Consider the following 21,218-nt stretch of genomic DNA (forward strand, 5'->3'; position numbering starts at 1 on the left):
CTCCTTATTTAAAGCATAAACCCTGATATTCCTGGCCTGGCACTCCCCTGGCTGTATTCCACTTGTTTATCCAGCTGATGAGCAGCCGCAGGCAGCAGCGCCCTGCAGCCCCACAGCAGGAGCCACAGACAGGCTTGAAGCTGCCCCAAACATGCACAGAAGGTGTTGGATAGGCTTGGCCTTCAGCCTTGCCAGGGCAATTCCCAGAGATCCCAAGGCTTTACAGTGCACTCCTGAATTTCTGCCTTTACAGGTGAGAATTCAACCTGGGAGACTTTTTCCATAGTTTCCAGTTTTCTCAAAAAATCCCAAATGATGATTCTCCTGAGGGGAAAGGGGAGTTTGGCCAAGAGCAGGGATGGAGGGATTTGTTGTTTCTGACTGCAACTGTGGTCAGGAAACAGTCCTAACGCTCATCTTCAGCTCCTCCCCCTTGATAACATCTACCATACACAGGCAGTGGAAAAGAAACAGCCTTTGATACAAACACGACAGAGTTTGATTCATCGTGGGGCTGTTTGCAGCTGTGGCCTCACCCCAAGGCTTGGTGTGCACCTTCAACCTGTGATGGGTGCAAGCTCCAACCCCCTGTGCCCGCTTGGCTCTTGGTAAAAGTCTTTTTGGCCCCTGCTGTGTGCAGAGCCCCACCAGGAGCTGCTGCTGGGGCTGCAGGAGGTGCAGGAGTGTCTCACCCCCAGGGCTCAGCTGTCAGCACATGTTCAAGACAAGAGGATTTCACAGCAGGACCAGGAGGATTTCACACTGTGCAACCCGCCTGCTCAGCCGCTCATAGAGCACAATCACAGAATCATTAAGGTCAGAAAGGACCTCTAAGATCATCAAGTCCAACCCTCAACCCAACACCACCCATGCCCACTAAACCACACCCTGAAGTGCCAAACCCACCCCAGCACCCAAAGCCCCCCCCCTGCATCCCTGCCCCACAGCAGCCCCCAGGGAAAGAGCTGAGCCCCACTGACCCAGCACGGGGGAAGCATCCAGCTCCCAGCCTTAGGGATTCAGCCTTCCCAGCCGGGTGGAAGGGGCATTCCCAGCCCTTTCACGGTGCCATTAACAGGACATCACCCTTCAATGCGGGACTGAATCCTGAAACCAGCTCTGGTGCCCGTTGACTAAGCAGATCCCTACACCCCCTTCCACATGGAAAGTAACACCATTCCCACCCCCTCCCATGAGGATTAATTAGTTGCCATTTACGCAGCACTCCAAGGTGATACGGGAGCTGCAGACAGGAACAACAAAGCTGGAAATTAGGAGCTCATTACTGCTGAGCTGGAAGGTTTTCTTTTGGGTGCCAGAGGACAACATTTCACCCAAGCTGCCCAGGTTCAGTCAGCTAAACCACTTAAAGCTCAACTGGACAAGAGGTGGAACAGAGCAGGGAATAAGCCTGTGCTACAGCAAACCTGGGAACTAATTGTTTGTTCCCATCTCCAGCTCCTCTGAGCATGCTCTAAGGTCAAACTAAGCTTTTATCTTCTCCTGAATTCTAGTACACTGGGAAAAAAATATTAAAGGAATAAATTAGCATATTAAATGTAATTTAACTAATTAGCCCACTGGAGTGGAAAATATTTGCTAACCACTTTGAAGTCAAACCTACTGCACTTGCTAGGACATCACAGAGGAGAAAGGAAGTGAAGAGGTGGCCAGGACAGACACCAGAGGATGCAAGTGCCTCAGCAGGACATTGAGAATTTCACCTGATCATTTCTCTTTTTCTCCCACCCTGCAGAGCTGCATCAAGTGTCCAGCTCAGACACAGCTGTGCTGGAGGAGCCCAAGGGCAGTGCTGCAGTCCTCTCCACCTGCCATTTTCTGGACATTGCAACAAGGGGGAATTTCCCAGCAATTTTTGCTGTGACACAGAGCTGGGGCAGCTGCATTAGCCTGGGATGTCCAGCCTTGAGTGGATGGAGCCATCAGACAGGAGGGATGAGCTGGGATTGTGTGAGATGGGCCAGGGCAGCAGCATCCCACCACCACAGGACATCAGCTCAGGGCTCCTCCCCAGTCCTGCTCCCCCTCGCAGGGAGCAGATACTGCCAATTAAGCTGACAAAACAACATGCCATGAAGCTCCTTTATATTAGGGAACTGCCTGAGATGCCACAAAAGCCGTTACATCACTTGCAACAGTCTGTTCCTCGATTTCCCCATTTCCCAGTTATAGAAACTGTTGCTCTACTATCAGCAAAGCTTTGGAAATCCTTACCCATATTAGCAAGAGAGGCACACGGGGAAATTTTGCAACTGCTGTGGCTGAATTATGAAAGGGAGGGATGGACAGCCCCATTGAAGGCTAGCAAGGGAGATGGAAATGAGAGTCTCCTCTGCCTGACACATACCACCACATGGGGGGTGGCCAGGGGGGTTGTTCCCTTTCCAGCTGATCACCCACTGACCATGGGCATAAGCAGCCCACATCTCTCCCTCACCTCCAACCATGTCCCCAAAGGAGCCCTGCTCTGTGCTGGGGCAGGGCAGTTCTTCTGAAAACAGGAGTATGAGATGTGGACCCAACAGAGCTACTGCCTCAGGGAACAGGCTTGGGCCAGGGGCCCATGTCTTGTGGGGTGCACCAATGCAGGTGGTGGTATCAGCCACGGGGAGGGGTGAGAGGGTTCACCAGAGGGGCTGCAGGGATTTTGGGAAGGGGAGCTCACAGATGGGGCAGGATGCTCCTTTTGCAAAGGGAAGGGACAGCTGCAAAGTGCCAACTCAATGCCAGTGAGACACACACCACCCCAGGGCACCTTCACAAAGGGCTGTGGGGCTTGGGGCGGGTGCGTGATGCAGCTGAGACCCCCATTGCTGGGAAAACCTCTAACTCCCTCCCCAGGAAGCTGATCCCTGCTTCATGCAGACCTGCTCAAGAGCTCCCACACTTGCAAGGGGTCAGGAAGGCAATGCTGGGCCAGGCCACTGCAGCACAGGCAACATTTCCTGGTTCAATCCATTTCTGGATCCCCCACCCTCTTCCTAGAGCTTCCTTTGGATGTGAGCACCCATAGGTCCCCAGGAAACACAGTTCCTAAACTTTTCCCAACCTGCTTGTGCCATCGCCAAGAGGAAAGGCACTTCATGAGCCTGAAAGTCCTCAAATAGAGGGGGCAAATGCCAACACCCCCACACACATCATGCCCACACAGGCCAGCAAACGTGACAGGGGGAGATGAGCAGATACCTGCAGGAGGGTGGGCAGGAGACACCAAACCCTGCCTGGCTGGGGGGGAATCGTTCAGCTGTGGAAGAGGAGTTTCCCCATCACTCCACAGACAGAGATGCTGCTCAGGACTTCCCCGCTGGCATTTCCCTCCCAGGCCTGTTCTTTGTAGCAGAGGGAAGTGCCAGCTCATGGGAGCTACACCCCCACTTTCCAGGAATGAAAATCAGAGGGAGCACCCTCAGCCCAGAAGCAGCAGCAAACACACAGCAGCAGCACAGAGAGGCAGAGCAGTCCCTGATCCAGCCTAGTGCAGGAGAGGGCAGGGGATGGAAGCATCGGTAGAGCTGGGATAGGTGATCATGGCTGGGAAACATGGTACCCACAGAGATCCTCAATTTAAGTGGAAATGGGGATGCTGGAGCCCACACTCCAACCCTGCCCTCATGGCAGTTTCCACAGGAAGGCACCAACCCTTTCCATCCTGCACAATGGAGCAAACACCCCAGCTATGACCCATGTGCTGGATGCCTGACTGATGCCTCACTGTGACCCAGCAGCCACCATGGGGTTAGTGGGACACCCTAAAAACCCAACCAACAACCCCTCTAACGCAGCACACAACCCTCTCGATTATTTTTCTTTTCTGCAATAAAACCAGCAATAAGATTAAGCAAGCAGAGGTCATTTCCAAGTGACCCAGGCCAGGCCATCCCCCGTGACCGGTCCCAGGTGCTGTCCCAGGTGAGCACAGGTCTCCAGCTCAGGCTTCCCCCTCTGCAGGGAGGGGAAACCTCCAAACCTCCCCCTCCGTCCGGCAAACCCTGAGGATCCCCGCGCCGCACCACGGCCGCGGGGAAATCCAGCACCAGATTGCACTGCTGAGCAGGAACGGGCATCACCCAGCCTGAGCCTTGAGGAACGTGCTGCTTCAACACCCAGCTGAAGGAGAACCGAGCCCCCCCAGCCGCTGGTTCCCCGGCTCCATCCCGTGCTCCAGCCCCAGCTGCCCTCCAGCCTTCCCACACTTGCCGCAGCGAGCACCAGGGCTTTGGGGAGAATTTCCCACCCCCGACACACCCCCTCCCCAGCTCCGCAGTGGCCATCACAGGTATCCTCACGAGTGCAGCAACACAGGAGATCCCAGCAAAGCCCTGGGGTGTTTCTGAACATCGGAGGCTCCCTGCAAGCCCCCTGTCCCTGCAGAGACACTGCTGAGCTGGGGGTTCCCATCCCTGCCCAAGTCCAACACACCAGCGTGCAGGAAAGTCCTCCCTTCTCCAAGGGAAGCAGGCTCATCTCTGTACCATCATTTCACCTCTTTAAATGCACAGAGAAGGTGGAAGAGAATCTAACGCTAACAGTGACGTATCGTTTGCCATCAGGAAAATCTGGATTCAAGGCTCCTGCAGTGATATTACAAACACCAAACACACACAGCAACGACATGGGCTTTCCTTGCTCCAAAATCAAAGGAAGTCTTGCTTCTGATTCTAATTTTAACTGCACCTGGATCACACTCAAAACCCCTACACAGGCGGGACAATGACCACTTACCACCCATCAGCTCTGGAAAGCACTGCCCCCTATTTCAGGCTTTCCAGCAGCTTAACCACAGGGTCCCTTCTTCCACAGTCAGATTTATGGTGTATTTCTGCAAGGGGCAGAGCTTGGGTGACAAGAGGAGCCCTTGCCAGGAAGCCCCTGACCAGAGCACATGGGGAAACCTCCACCTCAGTGCTGCAGCCAATGCCAATTTTTGGGTCATGGACCAGACCCTTCCCTTGGCGGCAGCTGCAGCAGAGCAAGGGGGCAGGATCTCTGCCCACAGAGGCAGCAAGACCAGGCAGGGCAGCCATCAAGGTGCATGGAGGCAGAGCCAAGCTCTGCAGCCCATCACTGCCTCCCAGGCTTTCCCACCCAAGGCAGGAGAGCCAGGACACACACACAGCAAAAGCTCCCTTCTGTACTGAGCAACAACACAAGCATTCTTCTTCCATCTGGGAAGGCTTTCCTTCCCTCCAAAACTCCTCCTTTCGTTTTGGTGCCCTGGCTTTGGCAAGTGCAAGACATGGTTTGCCTCAAAATACCCCGCTTCAGAGAGGAAACAGTCACATCTAGAGGCGGCGCCAGCTCTTGGTATCTTTCACTTTGCCAGAAGTTCACCACCCCCGGGTAGCTCCGGGGTGGGGTCAGCCAGGGCACCTCTCTGCCCCTTGCACACCCACCCCGTCCCCAGAGCTGAAAACGAGCTGGTGGCTCCGTTGCCTTCTACTTACATCATCATCCTGCACGCTCAGGGGGATATCCAGCATGCACATCTGCACAGGCTGCACCAGAGCCTTCTGCACGTTGAACAAAGGTTTTGCCTCCATCTTCCCAGGGATGGACGGGCTGCTCATTCTTCTCCCTCTCCTCCTCCTCCTCTCCTCTTCCAGGAGCAGGTCCAGCCCAGGCAGCGAAAACAGATTCGGACACCTCTCCCTGCTCGGTTTTGTCAGCACATCTTGCCAACAGCTGCTGCTGCTGCTCTCGGAGCTCTTATTTCCTTCCCTTGCAAAGGCAAGAGGCGCGCGGAGCCGCCCGGCGCGGCGCTGGGAGCAGGCGCGGCCGCCGGTGCCCGCGGGTCGGGAAGGAGCCGCCGTGAGCCCCCCCGGCTGCCTCCCCGCAGCCTCTCCCCTCTTCCAGGGCAATCCCGGCGCTGGCTCCGGCTGCTGCTGGGCACCGAGGGGAGGTTTCCAGCCTCATCTACATGCATGACACTCGCGAACCCCCGCGCATTGTCTCAAGAGACACAACAGGTCCTGCCTGCTGTTGATTTCTGATTATGATCAAACTGGGTCTGGAGCAGCTACAGCGATTCCCTCCGGCTGCTGAGGCAGGAGAACGAGCAGAGCTGGAAGGATGAGAGGGTGTGAGCCACGGAGCATGAACGATCTGAGCTGGAGCCTCCCCTTTTCTTTCCCTCTCTGCTTCCATCCCCGCTTGCCATTGTTGGAGGCAGTTTCAGCCCAACGCCTTCCTGTACTCCAAGGACCACGGTGAGGCTTCAGTCATTCACCTCCAGCGAGTGCTCGGGGAACCTCATGGCACTGAAAATGCCACGTGGCACTAAGACAATGAATATGGGTGATTATTTTGTTTGCAGGTCAATCCTGCACGGAAAGTTTTGCCCAGGTGAGCATGGCACTGGCTGCCTTTTCTACCACCCTGAGCCTGTGACTCCACAAAAGAGTTTTGCTCAAGGGAACGTGGCACAAAATGGGGTGGGTTTGTCACAAGCAGCATCTTCCTACGGAATTTGCACCAACAGGAGCAGCAGGATGAATATCAACACGGAGCATTATCAACATCACCTGCACACACAGGTCACATAGATTGTTATTGCTCTCCCAAACAAGAGGAAACCTAGAGCCACGTCCTTAAGCCATCTCCTCATCCTCAGGTTCTGGCCTCACAGCTGCCCTTCTTGCTGGCCCAGGGGGGAGGACAAAACCAGGGTGAACAGACCTTCTCCAGGCAGGCATTTTTCAGTGCTTCCCATGACTGCAGGCAGCTGTGGGTCCTGCTTTGGGCCTGCCCCTTGCTGCGTGCAGGGCAAAGGGCTGGGATGGTGCAGCCCTGTCCTGACTTTCCCAAATCCAGCTGCTGCCCAAGTCCGCATCTGGGTGTCAGGAGCAGCTCTGGGCATTTCTGCAGCACTACACAAGCTGGGCTGGGTGAGCCCTGCTCAGCTCCAGTCGTGCTCCTGGCTGCCCAGCTGGGCTGAGCAGTTCACAGAGAAGCCAGAGCAGCCCAAGACACTGGGGTGAGCTAGGTCTGACCCACACATGGGACCTTCCAGCCACTGGCAGTCAGAGCTGGGCACGTTCCCAGCAGGCTGGGGCAGAGCATGGGACTGCAACAGGGTCCAGCCCATCACTCCCAGGAGAAACACAAGGGTGAGAAAGGCAGTGCTGACGTGCTGCAGGGATGGGAGCTCATGGACAAGGCTGGAACAAGACCAGATAAATCCACCATAAGTTAGTTTTAACTAGAAATCAGGCAGAAGTTTCAACCACCATATGGTTGAGATGAGCAGGAGCACAAGGACTCAGAGGCTGGAGCTGCAGCAGCCCTGGGAACAGCCTCACAGAGGAGGAGAGACAGGAGATCACAGCTACAGCACATGGACACAGCAACGTTCCCAGGGCTGTGCCCCAGCTTCTTGCTGACAGCATTTTGGCAACTCTCTGACTCCTTTCATGACAGAGATGTAGTGTCACAGCCCAGGAAACACCCTGGCACGGGCAGTCACTGCCCTGTTAGGTACTCGATGCCTCAGTGACTCAGTACAATGGGCATTCCCATGGAGGACAGTCCCACATTTCTCACCCCTGTCACCAGCAGCAAAACGTGCCCCCAGCAGGGGCAGCACCCACAGCTTTGTTCCAGGAAAGGTGATTCAAACCCAGGCTCCAGCCCCAGCTCAGGTTACTCACCTCCCTGCAGCACCAGGGCAGCAGAGCATGGCTTTCCAGTAACAACTTTCCAGTAACAAGCTGGGCATGGCCAGCCAGGACTGCACCTTCCCAAGGGCCAAAGTGTCTGCATCAACATCCTGAGGACACAGATTTCACACTCAAGTGCCAAAGTGCCGCCATCCCCAGGAATCCACCTATCAGCCTGCTCAGCAGCTAATCATTCCCATGGGAACAGGAGTCTCTGCAAAGGTGGTGTGGAGGTTTAGGAGTCCCAGTACCTGCTGGTGTCAGGGTCTCTGGGTCTCCTCCAGACCTCACAGTAGCAGCAAAGGAGACACAACAGAGGTTGCTACCCCAGAGCTCACCCTCCTGGCAGGGGCTCAGTCTGCTCTACCTCACCGGGCAGGCATAAAGATGCCAAAGGGATAACCCTTCTGGAAAAGTCACAAAGCACATGGACAGGCTGCAAAGGACAGCAAAACTCCAAGTGCAGAGTCCAGGAGAGGTGCCAAGCACAGCAGCAGAAGTTGGGATGAAAGAACAGCAGCTTTGGAGAACGATCTCAAACCAACAGCAATGGGACTCAAGGGATGGGAGCTGATGGGACATGAGAGCTGCTGCGCATGGAAGGCTTCAGCCAAAGGTAACCAGCCAGATGTTTTGGGCATTCACACAGTCTCAGGGACAACCTGAAACCTGCCCCTCCTCACCAGGGGCCAGCTTGTGCATGTGCACCCACCAGCCTCCCCTGACACCTGCCCCAGTCACTGGGCAAGGTAACGGTCCCTCAACCAGCAAAGTGGTTTGGAATGATTTCCCACTGGGAGATCCTCAGCAAAAGCACAAGGCAAAGATTCCCCCGGCACCAAACCAGCCCAGACGGGACGATCCTACGCAGACTTTTGAACGACAACCTCATCCTACTCCTCCTCCTCCAGTCTGGCATGACTGGAAACCGCGCTGCGCTCCCAGATCCTCTGCAACAGCAGCCGAGACCCTGAACGTACCATGGCATCAGTGACAGAACAGCCACCCCACAGGCACAGGACTAACTCTGCTGGAGCCCAACAGCAGCAGGTGCCAGCCCAAGGAGCAGGGAAGCCCTGCAAGGGGTGGAGGAGAAATCTCCCCCTGGTATTGCCTTACCCCAGTGACCACTTCTGGCAGACAGGGAAGCCCCGGCACAGCCACTGATGCTTCCCCATTTAATTTTGCACTGGAGCTTTATTGTTTCTTGCAGATCCAGCTGAGCAGATAAAGCCCATCATGAGACCTCACTGCTTAGCAACCATGACTGGAAAAACACTGTTTTCCAGTAAGAGTCTTGGCAGGAACAGAGCAACTGCAGGGCAAATAAATCGCCATCGCTACACCAGACACATCCTGCTCCCAACTGCTCTGCTGCTGCCCCAAGGAGAGACTGACTCCTTCACTGAGAAGTACATCCATCCCTCCAGGTCTGAGCAGCCTCTGCTACCCCACAGCCTCAAGGTTTTGGCCACACCGTGATGAATCTCCGCAGAGGTGGACACAACTTTCAGTGACAAACTCACAAATCAGAGAATCTTAGTACCCAGCACAGCTGCAAGGGTGTAAACATCCAGAATGCTTCAAGCACCAGTGACCAACCCCTCTCACCTTGCTGGTTGTTCCTTACATCAAGTGACTTTTGAGGACAAAGGCCCACCTACGGAAGGCTGACTCCAATGCTTGGTGAAGTCAAGCATCAAAGACTCCCACAAAAATAAAGAAATTCCACAGAAAGAACAATGGCGAGTTTGTTTTTCAAAGGAAATTGCAACTCCATGTATTGCCTGCCAGCCCAAACATCCCTGCATCCTGCAGGAGAACGTGGTACTTGAGAGAAATGAGACAAAACCCACCGGTTTATTTTCACTGTGTGAGGCTGATAGAAAGGCAGAGAGGAAACAGAGCAGCACGACAAGTGGAAGGCAAATGGAAAATCCCAACAGCTCTTCCCCTTTGATACTTATCAGTAATAGAAAGAGGAAACCTGCTCTCAAAAACACAGAAATCCCAACCCAAGAGGATCCCTCTGAAGAAATCTGGCATTTACAAAAAGCCTATGGGTAGATTTAGAGGGGCAGATACAGGCACAGACATGAAGGTGGATGCCTAGAAGGAATTCCAGGAGACCCCGAGCAGGTAGGATACCTATTGCTCACTAAAAATGAAAGGTACCATGGAATCTAACCTCCTGAGTGCTTCTGTACATCCCATTTGAAATCCATCTGTCTTGTCCCAAATGACCTACAAGAACAAATCCCATTGACTTGTATCTGCACCCTTAGTTTTAGGCACCTCTTTGAAGAAGTCATCCTTGTTCCCTTAAAGTTACTCCTTGTGGTGGCCCCAGCCTGTGCCACACCTCGTGCATCTGGAATCCTGAGCCAAATACATTCCTGTGCTCCCCAGAATAGATACCTATGCAAAATTAATTAGCAATCAAGCCCGTGCAAAGCATGAGATGGCCTTTTAATAGGTGCATAGCAGCAATTACCAATGCAAAGTGAAAGCCACCAGGCATAAAAGGGGTGTGTGAGGGGGGGGAGCCAATTGGTTTTCTTGGGATGCTTCCACACATTTACCACTTGAGGGATTTCAATTTTCACACTCCCCCGGGGGCTGAGACTGCACCCTGGGAGCCACCATGTCCCCGTGGGGAGGGGATAGGGATGCTTCCCCCTGGCTTCCCCCCTCCGTGGTCCCTGATGGGCTGTGCTGGATGGGTCTCCATGGAGACGGTCACCGCAGCAACAGGGACCAGAGGTGCAGCTCCTGGGGCTGCGAGGGGGTGGAAATGAGACCCAGGACCATCTCAGCCCAGAGGAAAGGGGCCGTCAGGTGCCCCCCACACCCCTCCCTTCCGCTGCTGAGGCTGCATCCCTGCTCAGCGGGATGGGGGGCTCTGCTGCCCGCGCTCCAGCTGCCTCAGCCCGCGCGGAACGCGCCTTATCCTGCTGAGATCAGTCCCAGGGGAGCCGGCAGCACGGAGCTGTCACGGTGGGGACGGCCAAGGGAGGGAGCTGTGCCCGAGGCTGTCATGGCAACAGTTTATTGAGTTTCCATAACTGCCCTTCCCCCCTCCCTCTCCCCCAGAGGTGGGGACAGAGCCCAGGCTGGGGACGCTGATGGAGGAAGCCCCAGGTGCGTGTGGCTGGGGAGCCCAGGGTGGGCAGAGCTGCTCAAGGAGGGCACTCCAGCCCCCACCCTGGCCCCTGCACCACGGCTTGCACGTGGGGGGGAGGAAGGACCTCATCCCTCCCAGAGCAGCTCCCCACTCCCTCCTGCCCCTCATGGCACTGCTGCAGGGCAGGGTGGGCAGTCACCAAACAGCTCCCTGCAGCTCAGAGCTGCCCCCACCATCCCCTCCTCTTTCACCCCCAAACTAATCTCAGCTTCCTGCTAGATTGAGCCCATTCAACAACATCCTCCCAGTCTCCCCATCCCAAGTGCGGCCGCTTTGTGCTGCTGGAGTGATCTGGGCACAGCTCTCAGGCAGGGAAATCCCTGGCACAAGGCTTGCAGATGTTCTGGGCATCTGTTGCTGGGATGACTGCACTCATGCAGGGGTGCCCACCTCCCCAGGCTGGGCACACACAACAGGCTTCAGAGCTGGGGGCTGCAGAGGTACCAGTGTGGGAGGATGACACCAACGGCCATGTGCCCATCACAGCTGTTCTCTGCCAGCTCCAAACACAAGGAAAAGCCCCACCATCTCTCAAAACATCTGCCCATCAGGGGAGCTCACAGCACGGACAGATTTAAGAAAGAAAGGGCCCAAGAATAAGCTCCCAAACGTCAGCACACCTTGGCTTCTCTAGGGCCAGCTCCAGACCATGCCCTGGCAGCATGGCCAGCCATCCCAGCAGGACCCAGGTGGGCACAGTGCAGGGTACAGGGCTCAGCTGTCCCCACACCAGCCTGGCAGCATGACCAGGCACTTCCCACTGCAAAGAAAATCTTTGCTAGAAAAGAGGAAAGGTTCTGGAGGAAACAGGAGAGCTGAGGGCACGGGCACAATGCAACAGTCCCCACCATTACCAATTAAAATTTCTCTGCCAGGGTTTTAATCCACCTGCCAACCAGGCTGGAGCAGCAGACATCTGTGTGAGAGCCCAGGCTGGCAGCAAGGCCAGGGCACCTCTCCAGGCACATGTCTGCACACACCAGGGCCTGCAGGCAAGCAGGGGGCACGCAGAGGTGATGAACAGCCTCACCACCCAGAGCACTCACCTGAGACACAGCACCCACTAATGCACCCATCTGAGCCTCCAGCACCATGAAGGGCTGTTCCCTTCAGCATGTTTTTCCAGGGCTGAGCTGAAGCTTAAATAAAAGCAAAGGAGAAGATTCCTGCCTCCCCACCCCTGGAGCCTGCTCTGCCTGCAGGACACTGTGCCCTGGAGACTGAAACCACCTCAGCTCCTCATGCACACTTCAGCCTACACAGCCCTTGGCCAAGAGGTTATCTGCAGTCCCACATTAGTGTCACTTGGCAGACAATGAACTGCAGGCTCAGAGAGATAAGAGACAGAGATGGGGCTGTGGCAGCTCGGAGGGTTCCAGCCAAAGGCTCTCCCAGTCCTCCCTCTTAGTGCTTGCTTTCCAGGCTAGGGGGTTTCAAAGAGTTTCCACCCTGTGCAGTCCCCTCTCCCCTAGCCCATGCTACCCAGGGGGGTGGGAAGCACTTGTCACACAGCCAGGATTCCTGGAGCAGGTTGACTTTCCTGGAAGGCTCCTTCAGGGCTCCCTTTCAGCTGCTCCCCACCCTCCTGTGAAGCCAGTGAAGAGTCTGACATTCTTTCCTTGGCTGTAAGGGCAGCCCACACCTTTTGCAGACCTCTCCCACAGCCCTGGATCAGAGAGGGACAGGCATTTCAGCCCAGGCCCCCCTTCCAGGAGGGTGAGGGCAGCAAGCACAGGCAGCACTGACCAAACCCCAGGGCTGTCAGCTGTGGGGGATACAATCCAGAGAGCAGAGGGGCCCTTCCCTGATCTCCCCCAGGGCTGTGGCTGGACCTCAGCTTTCCCAGCCCCAACACAGCACAGACCTGCCACAGAGGGGGCTGCACCCCCAGCCCTAACCCCTGCAGCCCCTCGGGGGCTGGGAGCCTCCTGCACTTTGGGGATGGAGAACTGTGAGCTCACTTTGCACTGCACAGATCAACAAGCCAGCCTGCCAACCTGCTGTCTCCAGATGCTTTCCTACAGCAGAGAGGGGGGCAAAGCTCCCTCAGGCATTGCAGAGCTGTGCCTGCTCTCAGCTTTTAGGCCAAGTCTCCATTTTCGGCTGGAGAAAAGGAAAATGCCTGCGTTTCCCACACCAGCCCTGCAGCAGGCAGGGGAACTGGGGAACAGCAGCCAGTGCTTTGGGACACGAAGCCATGGGGCTGCATCAGCATCCCAACTGCCTGTGTGCTCCCAGGCCCTGCACCAAGCAGGACCTTCCCAGCTGGAGAAACATCTGGCTGGTGCTGGTGGATGCTGAGAGCATCCTCTGCATGTGCAAGAGGCCCCAGGGGAGCAGGGGAGGGGGTCTGTGCTCTCCCCAGCACCCTACCCAGCACAGGCAGTGACTGTAACTCAGATAGAACTCAGCCCTGGAGGCCCACATTGATTGCTGTTGCCTAACGACAGGAAAGCTTTATAATCCTATTAACTAAACACCCTTCAAGCAGCACTGGGAGCAGCGCAAAGGGGACTTGTGTAAGCAGTGAGAGCCACCCAGTGCAGTCCCCTGCTCCCTTAGGTGCTGGGTGAGCTCCCCAAACATGGGGCTGTGACACCAGCAGGTGCAGCGTGGGTGGTGGCTCCCAAAGACATGTTGGATCCTACCCAGAAACACGTGCTTTGGCTGCAGGTCAGAGTGCAAAGGAGCTAGGAGGCCTTCCACAGGAAAATGGTGCCCACACGTGCAAACTTGTAGAACTTGGACCCTGAAATATTGACAAATATATAAGGAACAGGCTGCCCAGGGAAGCTGTGGCTGCCCCATCCCTGGAAGTGCTCAAGGCCAGGTTGGATGGGGCTTGGAGCAGCCTGGTCTGGTGGGAGGTGTCCCTGCCCATGCAGGGGGGTTGGATCTGGATGATCTTGAAGGTCCCTTCCAACCCAAACCATTCTGTGATTCTATGATTCTATAATTGCATTTCAATCTCTTCCTAATGATCACCACCTGGCAGTACTTGTAGCTGTTTCCCAGAAAAAGATACATCACTTTGGCCAAAACACACAAACATTTCAGGGATGCGTGTGAATTTCATTATGACTTCCTAAGGAGAAAGGATACATTTCAGAATACTTCTATTTGCAAATAAAGTTTCAAGATTGCACCCCCCAGCCTCCTGGCTTGCAATGACAGTGAGAAAAAAAAAACAACAACCAACCAGTCTAGCTTGCAGAGGATGTAAAATCCCCATTTCCCACCCAGCCCCAGGCACCCCAGAGCCATGGGGCATTTTTGTATGGGGGTGAGAAGGCTCCGTGCTCCTGTGAGCTCTGAGGAAACACTTGCTGAGACACACGTGGAGACAGAGACTGCGTCCTGGTTTAAGCCAGGAGCAGGTACAGTGACCAGACCTGCCCAGTGCCACAGGAAGGGCTGTGCCACCACCCAAGGTGCTGATGTCTCATCCAACTAAAACCTCTTTGGGTCCAGACCTCCCCTAAATGGTTGGGACACCCGCAGCGGGAGCCTGAGGAGGAGGGTCTGTGCTGCAGCAGGAGGGAGAGAAATGCACCTTTCCCAGACTGTGGAAGGGCTGATCACTCCTCTCCCCTTCCCTTTAATTATTCACACAGCACTGCAAGTTGTCAGGCCTCCTGTCTTCCACAATGGGCTGTGGATGCAGGGGCACAGGACAGGCTCTTTGTCAGGGGACGTGATGCTGCAGGTGTCCCCAGCAGGGTCAGAGCAGGAGCCCAGGCACAGCAGTCTGAAACAAAACCCTTCCCCCTTTCAGGGCTTGTCCCACTGGGAGCAACATAAAACCTCCCTCCACGGGCACTGGAGAAGGAGCACGTCCAGTTTCCCCAGGCTGGGACAAGGCTGTGGGTCCAGAGCTTGCAGACCCACCACACCAAGGCACAGCGTTTGCACCAGCCTCGTTACTGTGGTGCCACCGAGGACAGCAGAGCCACCAGGCCTGCCTGTCACCATGGAAATGCTGAACAGAAGGGTTTGAAGCCTGCTGGGACTTTCAACCTCTGCCAAGCACAACAGGGCCCTTAAGCAACCACGAGCCCTGAACACTTGCATGAGAAGGGGACTTGTGCTCCCCTTGGCCTGCCGGGCACGAGGCAGCGAACGTGGGACTTCTCCCAGAGAAGAAGCCACCCGGAGAAAGGGCACCCCCTGCTCCTTCAGCCTCGGCGCTGAGCTCAGCCCCGTCCCGCAGCTGCTCCCTCTCCTGGTGCGCACCCACCGGCTCATGGATGCGCTGGGTTGGGAGGGACCTTTCAAGGTCACCTGGTCCAACCCCACTGCAGCGAGCAGGGATGGGATCTGCCCCCCCGGACACCCCACAGCTCAGGCACGGGTGGGTTTTGGGGTCTGCACAGCCAGTGCTTTTGCACCTCTCAACCACCACTGCCCCGACGGCTGCCCAGCCCCCTGGGAGAGGGGCAGAAGGCAGCCAAGAGCCAGGGGTGTTCCAGTTCCCCCCGAGCAGGGAGCAGGGCAGCCCCAGCCCCCCTGCCCAGGCTGTCCCTACCGGTCCCAGCCCTTGCTGAGCCACCACCGCTCTTTGTCTCGTCGGTGGCGCCTCCTCCCCAGGGAGGTGAAGATCCCAGGCCACACGGGACACAGCTCCAAGCAGGAAACACACGGTGGGAAATCCGCTGTGAGGAGGCAGCCGTGGGGCCAAAAGAGCAGGGCAGGGAAGCTGCCAAAGATTTCAAAGGGGCCTTTGGGCTGCCCGGAGAGACGACCCTGACCTCCCCTTCCCACGCCCACAGCCCGTGCGGAGCCAGGAGGGCTCTTCAGTGCTGGCCGTGGCCTCTGCTGCCTCTGCTTCCTGCCCTCGGGCCAGGCAGGGTGTTTACAGCAAGGGAGCAGGAAAGAGACTGGGGCTCCACTGAGGAGGACAGATGAAAAGGAGCAGCGGATGTCCTGAGAAACCCACCAGGGTGCGAGGCAGGCACAGCTCTCAGGGTAGTATCAGCCAGCATGTCCCCTCAGGGAGGCTGTGAGCAGGTTCATGTGGCCACATGGTGAGTCCTGCACCGAGCACAGCCAGGAACCTGCACCCCAGCTGCACACCTGTCCCCTCCTCTGGTAACACCAGGAGGGCTCCTGCCCCACAGGTCATCCCTCCTAACAGCACAGCTCAGCCTGCAGCACTCAACAGCCACAGCACACCTGCCTTGTTTTCTCTCCTCCCTTTCTTTTCTAGACCCTAGAGGGAAGTGTGGAGCTGTATCTGGGATACCTTCACATCCCAGAGTTCTGGCACCACATCTAAAGCTCTTCTCATCTTCTCCAGATCCTACCAGACCAAGATCATCCACTCTTTCTGAACTGCAGCAGGCAAGTGACCCACAGGGCACCGCTGTGCCCCTTCCTCCCCCCCAGCTCCCTTGCCCTGCCTCTTTCCTTCCTTTCCCCACATCTCTGAAATCTCTCTCTGGGCAGGGTGGTGAAGGATGATGGAGCTGCAGCTTCTCCAGGGAGCACACAACTCTGACCAGCCCCAAGTGCAGGAGGGCAGGAGCCTGCAGGGCCACGGTGCAGCACAGCTCCCTGATCCTGGGAACACCGGGGGGCTGAAAATCATTGCAGTGGATAAACTCCCACTGTGCTCCCAGGCCTCAAGGGAGTGGGAACTCAGCCCTGGAAGCCTGTGATCCCCTGGCACGCCACCTTTGACGTCAGCTCATGTCTACAAACATTGTCTTTGACCCAAGGCCAAGACTAGCAATGCAGGGGAAAACCAGTGGAGAAGAGGAATACCCGCAGAGACACCCTGCAGAGAGCCTGCTCCACGGGGTGACAAGGGGCAGAGGGGACTTGGGAGCCAAAAGGGCTCCAAGAAATCAAGTCATTCAGAACACAAGTGCCCAGGGAAAACAGATGGGTGAATCCTCACTACAGGTCACACAGGCTGGACTTGGGCAGTCCCAGCAGGGAATCCTAACATCTGGAGAGACCCCAGCACTGCCAGAGGATCTGGTGACAGTCGGGGCTGGCCTCAGGCAGAGCAAACTGGGTATTTGGGAGACAGCTCAGCACCCAAACTGCTGCCTGAACACCCAAATCACACTGCTTCGTGCAGGGATTTAAATGCTGCTACCCTAGCACGAAGAGCAGCAACGCAGCAGCCTGGAAAGCAGCACAGACACCTCTCCCTGCCACTGCTGATGGAAAGGTCACACGTTTGCCTGCTGTTTAGTGAGCCCTAGGGAAAGCAGGGGGATGGGCTGGCTGGTGACAGTGGGAACAAGCACAAAAGGGAGCCCTGGATCAGGGTTTTCTTTTTATAGGAGGGACATGGTGATTGATGTGGCCTTGCTGAGGTCTCACAGCAGCCCCGCGGTGGCTTTGGGATTGGACTTCAGGTCTCCAAGGATGGAGCTGGCTCCTATTACTCATCACCAAGAAGCCAGACGCTGCTCCTCCTAGGTGAGCAAGCTGCCAGCCCCAAGCTGCACCGAGCAGACCTGCTCCCCGCGGCGCAGCCCAGCCTGGCGCGCTGCTCTCCGAGAGCCCCGGGCGCCCGCTGCCCCACCACTCACCCTCCTCGGCACGGGTGAAGGCAAAAAAACACAGCAACTCATGTGGAAAACAACAGTGCCACCTGCTGCACAGCCCCGCTGGGCCCCCGGCGGCCGGACAGCCCCTGGCCTGCCCACCCCAGGCATTCACACAGGCTTACACAGCCGGGGGTCACAACACTGGCAGCCCCACAGCACCCCTGGCAGCCCCACAGCACCACGCAAAAGGCATCCCCAGCCAGGCACGGGGGCCCCAGCAAGCACCACTGCAGGGGGAAGTGACCCCAGCCCTGATGGTCACCTGCAGCAGACTGAGAGGGGACAGACCCTGTGTGCATGGAGGAGCCTAGGACAGCAGGATGGTGGGCAGAGCAGAACTACGGAGTGTCCCCGAGCCCATTTAGCGACCACGATGTGTGAAGGTCACTTGGCAAAGGCAGGAAAACAACCCTTTTCCTCCATCAGCAGCCTGCAGGTGAAGCACATCTCCCCAACCTCTCAACAGGAGTGGGGGGAGAGGCAAACAGCCCCTGCCACCCACCGAGCCTTGGCAAACTAGCTGACACCATCCTGAGCTTCCCCTCTGGAGAGAAATCCCAGGTTCTGGCACTAGATACCATCCACTCCACAAGTCCTTTGTCACCCTGATATCCCAGGGAAACTCCAGGCTTTTTCCAACCAAGGTAATTATGTGATTCTGGAAAGGGGGACACCTGGGAGAGCAGGGTCAGCTGGAGGTACCTAGGAGCATTTTGCTGGCACCTGCAGCCCCAGCAGCTCTGTGTAGTTGCCAATTAGCCACCCCTGCTCCACAAGTGATGGCAGGTTGGTGGCAGGTGAAGCAGTTTCTCTGCATGCCTGCCTGGAAAGCATGCTGGCATCCTCTGTGAGACATGTGTTGCTATAGCAATGGGAAAGGTATCAAAAGCACAACCAGAGCTGATGGATAGTGCAGATTGCCTTTAACATGATCAGGCAGGATCGGGACCCCTGCTTCTCAAGGTTTAGCAGCCAGGCACTGTATAGGGAATGGCACAGTGAAAACACTGCAAGGAACTGGAAAACACAACCCCAAAGATGCCCATAATAAACGAAGTCCTGAAAAGCCCCTCCTTTTCTCAGTGAAAGAGTCATCTCAAAGCAAACTGATCCCAAAGAAGATAAACCGCACGGAGCTACAGGATGTCAAATCCATCATTTCAGTATCCCAGCGATTTATTCTGGAGCCTGCAGCAGTGGCTGCATCCTCTGCTCATGTCTCATCAGCCCGATCTGCAGGCTCACACACACTCACATGAGTGGGAGCTCCAGATGGAGCTGCTGCACCACGCTGAGGAGGGACTTTGCATCCCTCCATCCTTCCTCCCAGACCCTGCTGCCAGCTGGACTCTCTTGTTGTCACTTGTTGCCAACGCACCCTCCTACCCACGGCAGAGCATGACAGAGAGTTAACTCCTAGCCCTTGGAGTCACTTCAGACACAGATCCCTTCTCTGCCAGAAGCAGATGACAGACACAGAAACAAATCCAGCTCCAGCCTTGCTTGCCTGCACTCCAGCTCTGCGTCCTGCCCTCAGCCAGCCCCAAGGCTGCCTGCCCTCCACCTGCTCCCTTCTCCTGCCCAAGCGGCCAGTAAGGGAGAGAGGAGAAGACCCTACAGCTCCAGGAGCTTGGCTGGGGATGTGCCACCTCTGACCCAGCTCACACGCATGTTTCAGTTTCAGTTTGAAAGGCTGCAATTCCCCACTGCACATGAACCTTTGCTTCCACGTCTCATGACACCCTGAACAACAACACACCTGCAGCAAGTAGATCATAGGTGAAAAAAAAAATAATAAAAAATCTTGCTTGCTCAGCTTATTTACTTTGCAGCACTCACTTTTCCCAGTTGTTTGTGTGGGCCTTTCCCTTAGCAACCAGGGGGAGAAACATTTATGAGGCATGAAAACGTAGCTGCACAGCCATAAGCACTGGCAGGGTGTGGCTGCGGGTGCAGCTGGAAATTCCTCTGAACTGGTAGTCACAAATGACAGGGATTTGATGAACTGCACCCCTTAAACAGCAAAGTGGCTCCTCCTCTTCAAGCAGGACATGCAGGAGGAATCAGGACTTCTAACCTGTGCTCTCAAACATTCAACCCACCATGCAGGGTCCTAGGCATGTAACAAACACCTCTACATGCCTCAGTTTACCCATCTATAAAATGGGGATAAATATAAAAAGCAACAGGAAGGTTGAAGTTGAGAACTTAATACAAACCAGTCCACAGGAATGCAACATGCATTGCCCAACATAGGAAGGAGACTGAGCTTTGGATATATTTTCCTAGACAGCTTTATAGGTATAATTGTCTGGATCTCCCTAGTCCAATGCCATGGAATACTCTTGTTCTTGACCCTTGGCACAGTCAGGATCAAACTCTTGGTATTTTGATTGCCAATCCCTTTTTCCAAAGGGACATACCACAGTCCACCACACCTGTGTGCTGGCTCTAGCTCCTTACCCCAGCAGAAATAATTTAGCTTTCTTTTATAGGGCTGGATCAAGGCAAACGAGGCTAAGACCAAATGAGCCCACTGGGTGCAGGAGGTGGCTCTGGTGTGCACATTTTCCAGTCCAGAAATGAATCCCAGCCCACTTTTCCATCAAAGCATCAGTCCTGCCCTTCATTCATTCTCAGGCTCCCAGGAGCCATCACTGCCCAGTTATCTTCCCAGAACCCCCACCAGGGCAGCAACCCAGACCCCCCTTCCCCTCCCAGGGTTGGGGACAGGAGGGCAACATGACAGGGGGACCATTGAATATCAAGTCACAGGAGCACCAGGACTGAGAGCCACATTCTGATGGGACCTCCAAATACGGCACCTTTGCTTCATCCTCCTTCCCCCAAAGCACCAGTTGGTCTGTGAGCACAGAGCTTTTGTCCACCTGGGCTCAACTGAGCTTCATTTAGCCTCGTAAACACACCTGGCAGAGAGAAGGGACCTCGCGGTGCCCCTCGGCCTGAGCGCTGCAGCCACCAGCCCCGCACCCCAGCCCCTGTCCCCGGCTGCCCCGCGTTTGTTCTCGGTCCGTCACCCCCACTTCCACCGGCATTTACCCCATTACACAGCTAAAAAGCAAAACACGGTCATCCCAGCTGCTTCTTCTCCGCCAAAGCTCAGGCTGCAGGGCAGGGGCCCGGGCTGCTGGCACCGGCAGCGTCCCCGACACCAGCGGGCAGCCAGGGACACGCACCTGCAGCTACAGACCCCCAGGAATCCGCCGGCAGAGCCCACCCGCTCCCGGCCACCGCACCGCGACCACCCTGAGCCCAACCTGCGGCGGGGCCGAGCGAGCCCGAGCCCGAGCCCGGCCGCCCTGGCAGCCGCTCCCCCGAGTCTCGGGGGCAGCGTGAAAAGTGCCCCCCGCCCCCGGGGAGAGGCCAAAACCGACGGGGTGCAACGCAAACCACTCACCTGAGTGTCGATCATCATCGTGCCCCGCATAGCACAGCCCCGCCGGCCGCGCTGGGACAGCCGCCGCGGGGCTCCGGGCTCAGCGACCCCCCGGGCTGCCCGGCGGCCGGGACCGACCCCCGCCGGCCATGGGGCCCCGCCGACCCCCGGGAGCCGCCAGCGCGGAGCCGCGGCCGGGAGAGCCGAGCGGGGGGCGGGCACGGCGCTGCCGGGGGCGGGGACCGGGGCCGGCTCCGCCCGGGGGCTGGGGGGGCTGCGGCGGGGGGCGGCGGGCAGCACCCGCGCCCGGGGGAGCAGCCGGAGAGGGGGGACACGAGGGGCGGCTGGCCCCGGGGTACCCCTTGGCGCCTCTTGCTTGGCGCCCTGGGGGTACCCCA

General features: G+C 56.6%; 1 protein-coding gene across 2 annotated transcripts in view; it reads right to left on the reverse strand.

Moving 5' to 3' along the window:
* Window positions 1-20,937, reverse strand: part of RALGDS (ral guanine nucleotide dissociation stimulator) — a 58,959-nt gene extending 38,022 nt beyond the window's left edge. The window contains exon 1 of one of the 2 annotated variants that reach the window (XM_051636701.1): window positions 20,842-20,937. In XM_051636701.1, coding sequence (XP_051492661.1) covers window positions 20,842-20,871 — 30 coding nt within the window. In that variant the 5' untranslated portion in view covers window positions 20,872-20,937. Of the gene's footprint in view, window positions 1-5,465; window positions 5,627-20,841 lie in introns of those variants that run through there. The other variant, XM_051636700.1, reaches the window with a different exon arrangement.
* Between the last annotated feature and the right edge of the window lie 281 nt (window positions 20,938-21,218).

The sequence above is a fragment of the Apus apus genome, chromosome 19 (genome assembly GCF_020740795.1).
Source record: "Apus apus isolate bApuApu2 chromosome 19, bApuApu2.pri.cur, whole genome shotgun sequence".
In the NCBI taxonomy this organism is placed as follows: Eukaryota; Metazoa; Chordata; class Aves; order Apodiformes; family Apodidae; genus Apus; species Apus apus.